Source organism: Macaca nemestrina, chromosome 12, assembly GCF_043159975.1.
Source record: "Macaca nemestrina isolate mMacNem1 chromosome 12, mMacNem.hap1, whole genome shotgun sequence".
NCBI classification, from domain to species: domain Eukaryota; kingdom Metazoa; phylum Chordata; class Mammalia; order Primates; family Cercopithecidae; genus Macaca; species Macaca nemestrina.
Window position 1 is genome coordinate 86,516,081 of NC_092136.1, and position 13,749 is coordinate 86,529,829.

General features: G+C 36.0%; 1 protein-coding gene and 1 long non-coding RNA gene across 7 annotated transcripts in view; one reads left to right on the top strand and one right to left on the bottom strand.

Moving 5' to 3' along the window:
- Window positions 1-13,749, top strand: part of LOC105468879 (transmembrane protein 135) — a 348,642-nt gene that overhangs the window by 189,082 nt on the left and 145,811 nt on the right. For 5 of the 6 annotated variants that reach the window (XM_011719361.2, XM_011719356.3, XM_071075404.1 and 2 more), the window contains one exon: window positions 1,899-1,964. The exons of the other annotated variant lie outside the window; for it this stretch is intronic. In XM_011719361.2, the coding sequence (XP_011717663.2) occupies window positions 1,899-1,964 (66 nt within the window). The remainder of the gene's footprint in view (window positions 1-1,898; window positions 1,965-13,749) is intronic. 6 annotated transcript variants of the gene reach the window in all.
- The window catches only part of LOC105468875 (uncharacterized), a 72,443-nt gene that overhangs the window by 14,770 nt on the left and 43,924 nt on the right, over window positions 1-13,749 (bottom strand). The gene's annotated exons all lie outside the window — the stretch shown is intronic.

The following is a 13,749-nucleotide window of genomic DNA, read 5'->3' on the forward strand; positions in this document are numbered from 1 at the left end:
AGCAAGTCAGTACACCAAGACACCAGATTGCAGCAGAGACAGATGTTTAATTTTAGGGCCACTGACTGAGGAGATGAGAGGAAACCTTAAATCCATCTCCCCGTGGAGTTTGGGGCTAGAGGTTTGAAGATTTTTAGGGTGTGCTGGAGTTTGGAGATGGTTGGTTAGTCCAAGAATGCAGGATGAGGTCATGGGACATGGAGATGAAGGAACTGTATTCTCATGCTGATTTGGTTCCACTTTGGGGATCTTTAAATTGGTTGGTGTCCGCTATTCTACTGGAATTCAGGATCTGCTTCAGTATTCCAGATGTTGAATAAGCAAAAGCCTTATGATTCTAACGTCAGAGACGCTATCTATCTTTAAAAAAAGTCTTACAACCCTAGTGTCAGAAATTCTATCTATAGTAACAATGGGTATTCAAATGGAAAGTATGTACTGTTTCTAGACTTTTGCTTACAAGGAAGTGGGTCAAAGTGCAGCTGATTTATGCTTAATTATAACTATATTTCTATTCAAAATTCTTGTTAAGCCTGTGAGGACAGCTTCATGGATTTCCAGTTTTTTTAAGTACTTTTGAAAAGATTGTCCTTTGCCCACTCAATAGTCTTATTATCCTGATCAAATATCATTTGACCATATATGCAAGGATTTATTTTTGGGTTCTCTGTTCTATTCCATTGTCTTAAATGTCCATCTTTATGATAGTACCAAATATTTTTGATTACTGTAGGTTTGTACTAAGTTTTGAATCAGAAAGTGAGTCCTTCAACTTTCTTCTTCTTTTTTCAAGATTGTTTTGTTTATTTGGGGTCCCTTAACGTTCTATATGAATTTCAGGATGGGTTTTTGTATTTCTGCAAAATGTGCCATTGGGATTTTAATAGGGATTGCATTGAATCTGTAGATCGCTTTGGGTTATATGGTCATCTTAATAATAAGTATTCCAAACCATGAGCACAGGATGTCTTTTTATTTATTTGTGTCTTCTTCAATTTCTTTCAGCAATGTTTTGTTGTTTTCAGATTACAAGTCTTTCACTTCCTTGTTTTATTTTTCCCTAGGATTTTTTTTGATGCTATTGTAAATGGAATTTGTTTCTTAATTTCCATTTCTGATTGTTCATTGTTAGTGTATAGCGAGCAATAACTATTTTGGGGTTAATTAAGTAATGTCACTTAATATATGACATTACTAAATTACTTCATCTCCTCTCTGTATCTTAGTAACAGATAAGTGATTTGAACTAAATTCAAATGGAAACTAAATTCAGAATAAATGATAACTTCCAAATTGAACTTAAATGCTAAATTTGAACTTAATTTTTGTTCATTAAACTAAGGTTTAAACTTGTCTAAGCAAACTAATTTGAAACTATAGTCCTGGAAGAATACCAGATTATCAAAATAACCATTTGAAACAATTAAGTTTGAACTCTTAAAAGATTGTGATAATGATATTTCTGGGGTATAATTTATAACTTCTAGCTCTTAGTGTGCCTTGTAGATAGTTCTCTAGTTGCATTTCTTTTCTCTTTTCTTTTCTTTTCTTTCTTTCTTTCTTTCTTTCTTTCTTTCTTTCTTTCTTTCTTTCTTTCTTTCTTTCTTTCTTTCTTTCTTTCTTTCTTTCTTTTTAAGACAGGGTTTCACTCTGTCATCTAGGCTAGAGTGCAGTGTATCAATCATAGCTTACTGTAGCCTTGAACTCCTGGACTCAAGTGATCCTCCTGCCTGAGTAGCTAGGACTATAGGCATATACCACTTATTGATGGTTGCCTAGAAGTTGCTGGATATATAATAGTTTTGAATGTTGTTCACATTTAGGGCGTGGGATATACAATTGAGGAGAGATTATAGATTATATATTTTTGCTGTTTTTTTTTTTTTTTAAATTTACAGGCCACAGAAACACTATTCAGAATGGGTGTAGCAAGAGGAGCCATCACAACATTAAGAAATGGAGAAGTAAGATGATAATTTTCATATAGTTATTAGTTGTTAATTTACAGTTTGTGATTTTTAGAATATCAAATGTGATGAAATCTATGATGCTTTGTCTAAGAAATAGAGAGATATCTGGTATATATAATATTGAATGTACCTGAACAAATCCATTTTAATTCATAGTCATATTGGAACCAGATCTTAGGTTGAAAACAAATTACTGTCTTTTTACCTTTAGTTATCAAATATCTTTACTCTTAAAAAATGACATTTTATTAGTAACTTCTACAAATGTTTTTAATGAAAAAAGAACCCCTTACCTTTTGCTTTCTTTCTATTTTGTGTTATACGGGACTGATACTTATTTCTTAAGATAAAATAATTTGAAATGTTGAAATTTACCACACGTGGAGAGAAGGGAAGAAAGAGGGAGAGGGAGAGGGAAAGGGAGAAGAAAGCTGGAGAGGATTTTTGTCTGCAGATGCTAAGTTTTGACTTTTTAAAATGCTCCTGTCAATCCTTTAAAAGATTTTTCTATCACCTCACATAAATTTTCATTTTAAAATTATTACCAGCTTAATTACCACTCTGTCTGCTCTTTCTTTATTTTCTCCTTTACTAATACAAATTTAGGTTGAGGCCAAATGTAACACCACGTTGTTATGTTCCTTTTTCTGTTCTATTGGCAAGTACTTAAGGCTAAAATACAGATCTCCCTATTTTTGGGGAGGTGGAGTTTTGCTATGTTGCTTAGGCTGGTCTTGAACTCTTGGCCTCAAGCGATTCTCCTGCCTCCTGCCTCAGCCTCACAAAGTGCTGGCATTATAGGCATGAGCCACCATGCCTAGCCCTTACAATTCCCTATTCTTGAATTAAGTTTGATGTTATTTAATGTAATATTTATAATTTAGAAACCTAAATATTTAATAGTAGAAGTGAGTATCTAAGGAGTTAAATAAAATTGTATTACTTCATAACTATAAATGTATTGGTTGATGTATTTGCTCATTAGGCAGAAATGTGCCAACATTTGAAAAGTATGTATACTCTAAATATTTAATTTTGTATTGGCAAATCACCTTGGTATAATTTGTAACATATATTTTGTCTATACAGAAAGACTTAATTGATCCCTTTGTATTCTCAAACATTGAAGTATGTGGTGTCATTTTGAAAAAAGAAAACTTACAGCAATATAGTCAGACATAGTAATCTACCTATAATGTCTAAAAATGAATTTCAGATTTTACTAATTACTGTATTTTTTTTTCATAGGGTGGGCAATGAACTGTTGAACTTACCTTCTTTTATAGGACGGTTAGGGAAATGTATGCAACACAGTTGTATAAGTAATCATCTGAGGATATCAACACATTGGATATATACTTATTTTACTTAATGGGGAGGCAATAGTTAAAATAGCTGGCTTTTGATCCATTTTTCTACTAATTATTAGGTGTTGTTCCATGTGGCCAACCTGGTTAACAAGTATTACTGTCAGATAAAGTGTTTAAGCACTCTCTGACCTCCAGTTTCTATAATGAGGTTAAAAGTATAAGATGCACATATTTTTCTTACATTTTAAGAGCTCTGAAAATGGAATGTGTCTTCTAATTAATGGCACCTCAGAGTTACCATCTGCTATTCTTCACATTTTAATGTCTCTAAAATTAGGAAATTTCTTTTTTTCCCCACTGACTTTTTTGGTTCTCAGGAAATTTGTCTGTGGTATGTTAGGGTTGATAAAATAATATTTTATGGTTTAAAAAGTACAGAGTGATGTGTGGCAAGCATTTGTTAAATGGTAGTTAGGATAGGCCACTAATTAGTTTTAATTTCATGATTTGATTTTTGGAAGTAGAAGAGACAAAACAAAACAAAGATATTACTGAATACACACACACACACACACACACACACACACGCCATAGATTTTCCGAGATGGTGGGCTAAATGCTATGGAAATGGGTGCCATGATTCCTGACTTTAGAGGAGCTTACTCTCTGATGGGGGAAATAATTCTATCAATACTTGGAAAAAGGAAAAAGTCTGGGAGAGTGTGGAAATACTTTGTTTAGCTTGAGTCTGAAACTAACCAGTGTCCCGATTCCACTTGGATTGTGTTAAATTTAAACTGTGTTTTAGTATTAGGACAATGGTAGATAATCTGTTTGAGAGTAGGATATAAACTAAAAGGTTAATAATTTAAGGGATTATTTAAAACACAACGTGAAATCATTATATTTATCAATATTGGAAAATTTATAATATGCTAAGGGAGGAAAGCAGCAAGTGGTTAATTTATTTGTCCTAGGCCTTTTAAAAAAAAATGTACTAGGCCAGTACTGCAAAAATATTTGTTAGGCAGGGATTCATAGGTAACCTCATGACGAGTGTATCAGGTAAGAGAAAAAAAGTTGGTATATCCAAATTCCAAAAATATCGGTCTTTCAGCGAATTTATCCAGATGCATGATGACAATAAACTTTGCATGTTTCCTCCTTCCTGTTCTGGCTTTAATGCTGTATTTTGTCTACTTACTGGACATTTCTGCTTGGATATTTGAAGAAATTTTGAAATGGGAGAACATTTTCCCCTTTCTGAAAGTAAGATAGTCTTTGAAGGTGTTTAAAACTTATTTTATAGGTTGTAATGTATTATAGGAGGTCTTAAGCAAAGGAGCGATACTTTATCTTTTAAAAATCCTCCTCTTAACTCTCCAAGGGAGAAATTACACTGGTCATCTTACAGGTAAACTGAGGCTTAGAAAAGTTAAACATTTTGCCTGTGGTCAAATAGCTAGGAAATTGGAGAGCTAGGATTTGAACCCTTGTCTCCAAAGTTCATTGATTCTACTATGCAATATAATTGCCCTCAATGTACAATAATTCATTTACTTAGACTTTAAGGTGTAAGGAAGGGATCCAGTTTCAGTTTTCTGCATATGGCCAGCCAGTTTTCCCAACACCATTTATTAAATAGGGAATCCTTTTCCCATTGCTTGCTTTTGTCAGGTTTGTCAAAGATCAGATAGTTGTAAATGTGTGACATTATTTTTGAGGCCTCTGTTCTGTTCCATTGGCCTATATATTTGTTTCGGTACCAGCACCATGCTGTTTTGATTACTGTGACCTTGTAGTGCAGTTTGAAGTCAGTGTAGTTGTACTGACAGTGTAGTGTAGTTTGATGCCTCCAGTTTTGTTCTTTTTGCTTAGGATTTTCTTGACTATATGAACTCTTTTTTGGCACCATATGAAATTTAGTTTTTTCTAATTCTGTGAAGAAAGTCAATGGTAGCTTGATGGGGATAGCATTGAATCTATAAATTACTTTGGGCAGTATGGCCATTTTCATGATACTGATTCTCCCTATCCATGAGCATGGAATGTTTTTCCCGTTTGTTTGTATCATCTCTTATTTCCTTGAGCAGTGGTTTGTAGATCTCCTTCAAGAGGTCCTTCACATCCCTCGTAAGTTGTATTCCTAGGTATTTTGTTCTCTTTGTAGCAATTGTGAATTGGTGTTTGCTCAAGATTTGGCATTCTCTTTGTCTATTATCGATGTGTAGGAATGCATGTGATTTTTGCACGTTGATTTTGTATCCTGAGACTTTGCTGAAGTTGCCTATCAGCTTAAGGAGATTTTGGGCTGAGACAATGGGGTTTTCTAAATATACAATTATGTCATCTGCACACAGAGATAATTTGACTTCCTCTCTTCCTATTTGACTACCCTTTATTTCTTTCTCTTGCCTGATTGTCCTGGCCAGAAATTCCAACACTATGTTGAATAGGAGTGGTGAGAGAGGGCATCCTTGTCTTGTGCCTGTTTTCAAAGGGAATGCTTCCAGCTTTTGCCCAGTTAGTGTGATATTGTCTGTGGGTTTGTCATAAATAGCTCTTATTATTTTGAGATATGATCCATCAATACCTAGTTTATTGAGTGTTTTTAGCATGAAAGGGTGTTGAATTTTATCGAAGGCCTTTTCTTCATCTATTGAGTTAATCATGTGGTTTTTGCCATTGGTTCTGTTTATGTGATGGATTACGTTTATTGATTTGCGTGTGTTGAACCAGCCTTGCATCCCAGAGATGAAGCTGACTTGATCATGGTGGATAAGCTTTTTGATGTGCTGCTGGGTTTGGTCTGCCAGTATTTTATTGAGGATTTTTGCATCGATGTTCATCAGGGATATTGGCCTGAAACTTCTTTTTTTTTGTTGTGTGTCTGCCACGTTTTGGTATCAGGATGATGCTGGCCTCATACAATGAGTTGGGGAGGAGTCCCACTTTTTGTATTGATCGGAATAGTTTCAGAAGGAATGGTACCAGCTCCTCTTTGTACCTCTGGTAGAAATCAGGTGTGAAGCTGTCAGGTCCTGGGCTGTTTTTGTGTGGTAGGCTATTAATTACTGCCTCAATTTCAAATCTTGTTATTGGTCTGTTCAGGGATTCGACTTCTTCCTAGTTTAGTCTTGGGAGGGTGTATGTGTCCAGGAATTTATCCATTTCTTCTAGATTTTCTAGTTTATTTGCATAGAGGTGTTGATAGTATTCTCTAATGGTAGTTTGTATTTCTGTGGGATCGGTGGTAATATCCCCTTTATCTAATTTTTTATTGAGTCTATTTGATTCTGCTCTTTTTTCTTTATTAGTCTAGCTAGCGGTCTATCTATTTAGTTGATCTTTTCAAAAAACCACCTCCTGGATTCATTGATTTTTTTGAAGGATTTTTTGTATCTCTATCTCCTTCAGTTCTGCTCTGATATTAGTTATTTCTTGTCTTCTGCTTGCTTTTGAATTTGTTAGCTTTTGCTTCTCTAGTTCTTTTAATTGTGATGTTAAGGTGTTGATTTTAGATCTTTCCAACATCTTCTGTGGGCATTTGGTGCCATAAATTTCCCTCTACACACTCCTTTAGCTGTGTCCCAGAGATTCTGGTACGTCGTGTCTTTGTTCTCTGCCTTACTTTCATTATTTACTGAGTAGTCATAGAGGAGCAGGTTGTTCAGTTTCCACGTAGTTGTGTGGTTTTGAGGGAGTTTTTTAATCCTGAGTTCTAATTTGATTGCATTGTAGTCTGAGAGACTGTTATGATTTCCGTTCTTTTGCATTTGCTGAAGAGTGTTTTACTTCTAATTATGTGGTCAATTTTAGAATAAGTGCGATGTGGTGCTGAGAAGAATGTATATTCTGTTGATTTGGGGTGGAGTGTTCTGTAGATGTCTATTGAGTCTGCCTGGTTCAGAGCTGAGTTCAAGTCCAGGACATCCTTATTAATTTTTTGTCTCATTGATCTAATATTGACAATGAGGTGTTAAACTCTCCCACTGTTTTTTTGTGGGAATCTAAGTTTCTTTGTAGGTCTCTAAGGACTTGCTTTATGAATCTGGGTGCTCCTGTATTGGGTGCATATATATTTAGGATAGTTAACTCGTCTTGTTGCAGTGATCCCTTTGCCATTATGTAATGCCCTTCTTTGTCTCTGTTGATCTTTGTTGGTTTAAAGTCTGTTTTATCACAGAGTAGGATTGTAACCCCTGCTTTTTTTAGCTTTCCATTTACTTGGTAAGTCTTCCTTCATCCCTTTATTTTGAGCCTATGTGTGTGTTTGCACGTGAGATGGGACTCCTGAATATCGATGGGTCTTGACTCTTTATCTAATTTTCCAGTCTCTGTCTTTTAATTGTGGCATTTAGCCCATTTACATTTAAGGTTAATATATATATATATATTTTTGAGACGGAGTCTTGCTCTGTCGCCCGGGGTGGAGTACAGTGGCCGGATCTCAGCTCACTGCAAGCTCCACCTCCCGGGTTTACGCCATTCTCCTGCCTCAGCCTCCCAAGTAGCTGAGACTACAGGTGCCCGCCACCTCGCCCGGCTAGTTTTTTTTTTTTTTTTTTTGTATTTTTTAGTAGAGACAGGGTTTCACTGTGTTAGCCAGGATGGTCTCGATCTCCTGACCTTGTGATCCGCCCGTCTCAGCCTTCCAAAGTGCTGGGATTACAGGCTTGAGCCACCGCGCCCGGCCTAAGGTTAATATTGTTATATGTGAATTTGATCCTGTCATTATGATGCTAGCTGGTTATTTTGCCCATTAGTTGATGCAGTTTCTTCATAGTGTCGATGGTCTTTATAATTTGGTATGTTTTTGCAGTGGCTGGTACCTGTTTTTCCTTTGCATATTTAGTACTTCCTTTGGGAGCTCTTGTGAGGCAGGCCTGGTGGTGACAAAATCTCTCAGCATTTGCTTGTCTGTAAAGGATTTTTATTTATTTTTTGCTTATGAAGCTTAATTTGGTTGGATATGAAATTCTGGGTTGAAAATCTTTTCTTTAAGAATGTTGAATATTGGTTCTCACTGTCTTCTTGCTTGTAGGGTTTGTGTAGATATACCCGCTGTTAGTCTGAGGGACTTCCCTTTGTTGGTAACCCAACCTTTGTCTCTGGCTGCCCTTAACCTTTTTTCCTTCATTTCAACCTTGGTGAATCTGACAATTATGTGTCTTGGGATTGCTCTTCTCGAGGAGTTTCTTTGAGGTGTTCTCTGTATTTCTTGAATTTGAATATTGGCCTCTGTTGCTAAGTTGGGAAGTTCTTCTGGATAATATCCTGAAGAGTGTTTTCCAACTTGGTTCTATTCTCCCCATCATTTTCAGGTATACCAATCAAACGTAGGTTTGGTCTTTTCATATAGTCCCATATTTCTTGGAGGCTTTGTTCTTTCCTTTTCATTCTTTTTTTTTTTTTTTTTCCTGATCTTGTCTTCATGCCTTATTTCATTAAGTTGATCTTCAATCTCTGATATCCTTTTTCCACTTGATCAGTTCAGCTATTGATACGTGTGTGTGCTTCACGAAGTTCTCATGCTGTGTTTTTCAGCTCCATTAGGTCATTTATGTTCTTCTCTAAACTGGTTATTCTAGTTAGCAATTCCTCTAACGTTTTTTCATGGTTCTTAGCTTCCTTGCATTGGGTTAGAACATGCTTCTTTACCTCAGAGGAGTTTGTTAGTACCCACCTTCTGAAGCCTATTTCTGTCATTCCTCAAACTTACTCTCTGTCCAGTTTTGTTCCCTTGCTGGCCAGGAGTTGTGATCCTTTCGAGGAGAAGAGACATTCTGGTTTTTGGAATTTTCAGCCTTTTTGCCTGGTTTTTCCTCATCTTCATGGATTTATCTACATTTGTTCTTTGATGTTGGTGACCTTCTGATGGGGTTTCTGTGTGGACGTCCTTTTTGTTGATGTTGCTGTTACTCTTTTCTGTTTGTTAATTTTCTTTCTAACAGTCAGGCCCCTCTGCTGCAGGTCTGCTGGAGTTTGCTGGAAGTTTACTCCAGACCCTGTTTGCCTGGGTATCACCAGCTGAGGCTGCAGAACAGCAAAGATTGCTGCCTGTTCCTTCCTCTGGAAGCTTTGTCCTAGAGTGGCATCTGCCAGATGGCAGCCGGAGGTCTCCTGTATGAGGTGTCTTGACCCATGCTGAGAAGTGTCTCCCAGTCAGGAGGCACGGGGATCAAGGACCCACTTGAGGAGGCAGTTTGTACCTTAGCAGAGCTCCAGCGCTGTGCTGGGAGATCCGCTGCTGTCTTCAGAGCTGCCAGGCAGGAACGTTTAAGTTTGCAGAAGCTGCGCCCATAGCTGCCTCTTCCTCAGGTTCTCTGTCCCAGGGAGATGGGAGTTTTATCTGTAAGCCCCTGCCTGGGGCTGCTGCCTTTCTTTCAGAGATGCCCTGGCTAGAGAGCAAAGAAGTTATATCTTTAAACTTAGCTTTGAAGAAACTGATGAGCATTAATCAAGGAGAAGAGGCCAAAAGTCTTTGCCAGTTAGGAGAAACAATATGAAAAGGATTAAAGTGAGGTACTAGGGACAGGTAACTTTAATTGCAGAATCAAAAAGGAAAGCAGTGTGGGTGGTGTCATGTTGAAGGGAAGTAACATTTGTTGAGTGCCTATTATATGCTCTAGGTGCATTATAATTATCCAGCTCATTCATACATCAAAACAACTTTCCATTTTTGTTACTCTTATCACTGTTTTTCCAAAGGAGGTATTTCAGGTTCAAGACAGTGTAGTGTTTTTTTTTTTTAATTTTTATTTTTTTTAATTTTAATCACATTTCCCTGAGAATTTATGATATGAATGCTTAGGGTATTGATAAGTTTGTGGTAGAATCAAGAATTAGTATTCTGTCTCCCAACTGGAGTAGCCAGCGTCCTATGCTAAGCCAGTACTGCGAATGTATTTGTTAAGCAGGGATTCTTAGGTAACCTCATGACAAAAATATCAGCTAAGAGAAGTAATGAAAAAATACTAGTCTGCATGTCAGTAGACTTTACTAGACCTTGGACAGTTTACTTAACTCCTCACAACTTCAGCTTTATACTTCAGAAAATGAGCCGATTAGATGATCTTTAAGGTCCTATATGGCTTTAACATTTTCTGCTTACAGGTAGCTTTGTATACCCTTTCTGCCTAGGTAGCGGTTTCCAGCCTTTTTGACACGAGAGACTGGCTTCGTCGAAGACAGTTTTTCCACGGGGGGCTTGGTTTTGGGATGAAACTGTTCTACCTCAAATCATCGTTAGATTATCATAAGGAGCACACAACCTAGATCCCTCCCATGTGCAGTTCAAAATAGGGTTCACGCTCCTATGAGAATCTACTGCCACGGCTGATCTGACAGGAGGCCAAGCTCAGGCGGTAATGCTCGCTTGCCTGCTGCTCACCTCCTGTTGTGTGGCCTGGTTCCTAACAAGCCAGGGACCAGTACCTGTCCATCTCTCAGGGGTTGGGAACCCCTGTGTTTAATTAAGCCTTTAAAGTTGTGGTTGTCAACTTTGGCTGAGTTTGAGAATTGCCCATGGAGCTCTGCAAAACTATAGGTACCTGGGCTCCATCACCAAAGACTTTGTCTATGAGGTCTAGTTTGGGGCTCCAGTATCTGTATTTTTAAAAATGTCCCCTGATTTTAATACTTAGCTACTGTTGTAAACCACTGTATTAGAAGTATTTTTTAATTCTTTCTTCTTTGAACTCAAGGAGGGTACACTCTGTACGAGATAAAACAGGTTAAGAAATAGAAAAGAAATTTAAAGTATATATAAAGATTTTTGTATGTAAAGTAGAACAGAGTATTAAGGTTTGTTGCTGTTTTGGCAAGAAGGAAAAGTAGGTTTTTTTAAAGCTACTTTTGTTTTATATGACGACATGGTATTAGGTATTCTGAATGATTTATTAGAATGGATTTTTTTTAACCTTCCAGGAGCATGCTGTACATAAGTAATATAGAATATTTAATTTTAGAGTGATTGCTGCAGTGAGGGTAGGGATTCTTTGTTAGGGATTTCTATTTCTTAAAGTTTAACACCTAGCTGACACATAATAAAAATCTCAGTATATGTCTGATGAGTAAGTAAAAGATTTATTTAGACAGAACTGAAGTGGCAAATACTACTTTAATTTCATCAGCTTTCAGTTTAATATAAGTATATCTTTATAGATTTTTATGGATAGTTATAAATATTGGTGTTATTTTAAAATCATATTTAATACAGTGATAATTATTTTTGACATTAAATTTTTTCATGAAAATATTCATGAATTAAAGAATATTTAAATAATACAATTTACATAGTTGATATTTCTTATTCACAAAGAGACTTGATTATTCAGCTATTAAGATATATTTCCAACATTACTAAAATTATTATACTTAATTTTAATATTATATTTAAGGAAACTAAGCATTTTCTTATTGTTGAATGTGAATTCTTTATACAAGAAAACCTAGAACTAAACTCTCAAATATATATTTTTATTGTTGAATCTATTTTTTCTTATATATTTTTGTTATTATTTTTTTCTTTACTGCTTCCCTTCTAGCACTACCTCAGGAAAAAATGTAAGTCTTTAATAAGCAAAATATTAGTTCAAATAATGAAATCTCTGAGACCTGGTGCCTAGTAGAATGCCAGGAGCTAGTGGCTTGTAAAATCTAATCAAATAAATATTCACTGATAGCGTCCTAAAAGCAAATGTGATGCGTGGCACTGGAATCAGATCTAGTGTTCCTTCTTTTTTCTTTGTTCCCCTGAATAATTATTGTGAGGTAGATTACTAGATACTGGGTTTTAATTGTAAACTAAACCAAAATGGTTTTGGCTTTCAAAAAGTTTTGTAGTCTGGTGGCTGAGTCATAACCTGCTACTTAGGACCTTGCCAGTGTCTTCTGTAACCAGACCAGCAGCAAGCTCATGCATTTCTTTGTGAGAAATAAATTAGATAATGTCTATAAGGCAGCTAGCACAATGTCTGCCACAAAATAAGCCTATTAGAATTAGCCTGTTCTAAATCTTAACTTAGTTTTTTTTTTATTACATCTGTTGTATTATTTTCTATATTGGGGTGAGTAAATGGAGATCTTATGTTTATAACAGTGCGTAAACTGGTAGTTGATAATAAAAGACAGAGTTTAGGTATTTTGATCCACAACTATACTAATAGCAGTGTTATTGGCACTTTTGAGTGATTATTTCCTTCCTGTGTGACTCATGATATTTGAGTTGGCATTTGTTGCCAGTGCCCTCTGCTGTCTAGTGCCAGTATCTCAGTATTATACAAAACATGTTTAGTCACAAACTTGATGTGTACTACTCAACCAAATTCTGCTGATCATGTTTTTGTTTTTATGCATAAAGTAAATATAACAAGGGAAGTGCAATAATAAAAAAAATGACTTGTTCAAACAAACATAAGAATCCTATTAACCAAACGGTAAAGTTATTACATGGTGAAAACTTAGTTTTGATTATTGCAAGTCTTAGTTGGGCAGAAGTCCCACTGAGATTGGTGAGACACGGGCCTTCCAGAAATGCAGACTAAGGCTTAGTTGATCCTGTCAAAGAAAATTGGATTATCACTTTCGCAATAAGACCTCTGATTTATGTATCATATTTTAATGGGAAGAAAATATTAAGATACCTTACACATGTCTATTGCTATTTAAATATACTTTTTATTAACATGATTCACTTCTGCCCATATCCTCATACCATGTAGGAAAAAAAAAAGAATTCTGACCACTCTAGAATGTTCCTGATAACTTTTTCAAGTCTATTCTTTTATTCTTCTGTTGTTGGTTTTCAAATTGGATACTTAGTAAGCTATACGTAATCTATTAGAATATAGCTTAGAAGAGTTAGAATGATTTTTCCTTTTTAAGCAGCAATTCAAATACAGCAGTTTTAAAAAGCATGTGGGGAGAATGGATAATGTCTAGAGAAGGGGATAGGAAATAAGTATGAAAAGAATCTTGAGGAAAAGGAAAGAGATATGAGATATGATATGGCCTAGGGAATATTTATTATAAGCAAGGTGCAGTAAGTCCTCATGTCATGTTGTCAGTAGCTCCTTGGAAACTGTGACTTTGAGTGAAATGCCTTACAGCAGGTCCTCCAATCACGTCCCTTTGTTCAATCCCATTTTGTTATAACATTGAAGAGGGGAATAGTAGTTTTGTTTGTCATACATTGTTTCACTTAAAATAGCAGTTGCCAAGAACCTATCAAGGACATTATGTTCAGATTTACTGTATATACGGAGACATCCCCATCCTATCTCTAATGTGGTGGGAAGAAATTAGTTTTGAACACAGAACAGAAAGTTTGAGATAACTAAAGCCACTGGTCATCACTTTCAGGGTGATAAAGCATTAAAAAAGGCTTCAAGGAGGTTGTGGAGTTACTATTAATATCTTGCTCATGTAGAAAAAATGTACCTTTTAATAGCCATCAGTCTGGATAG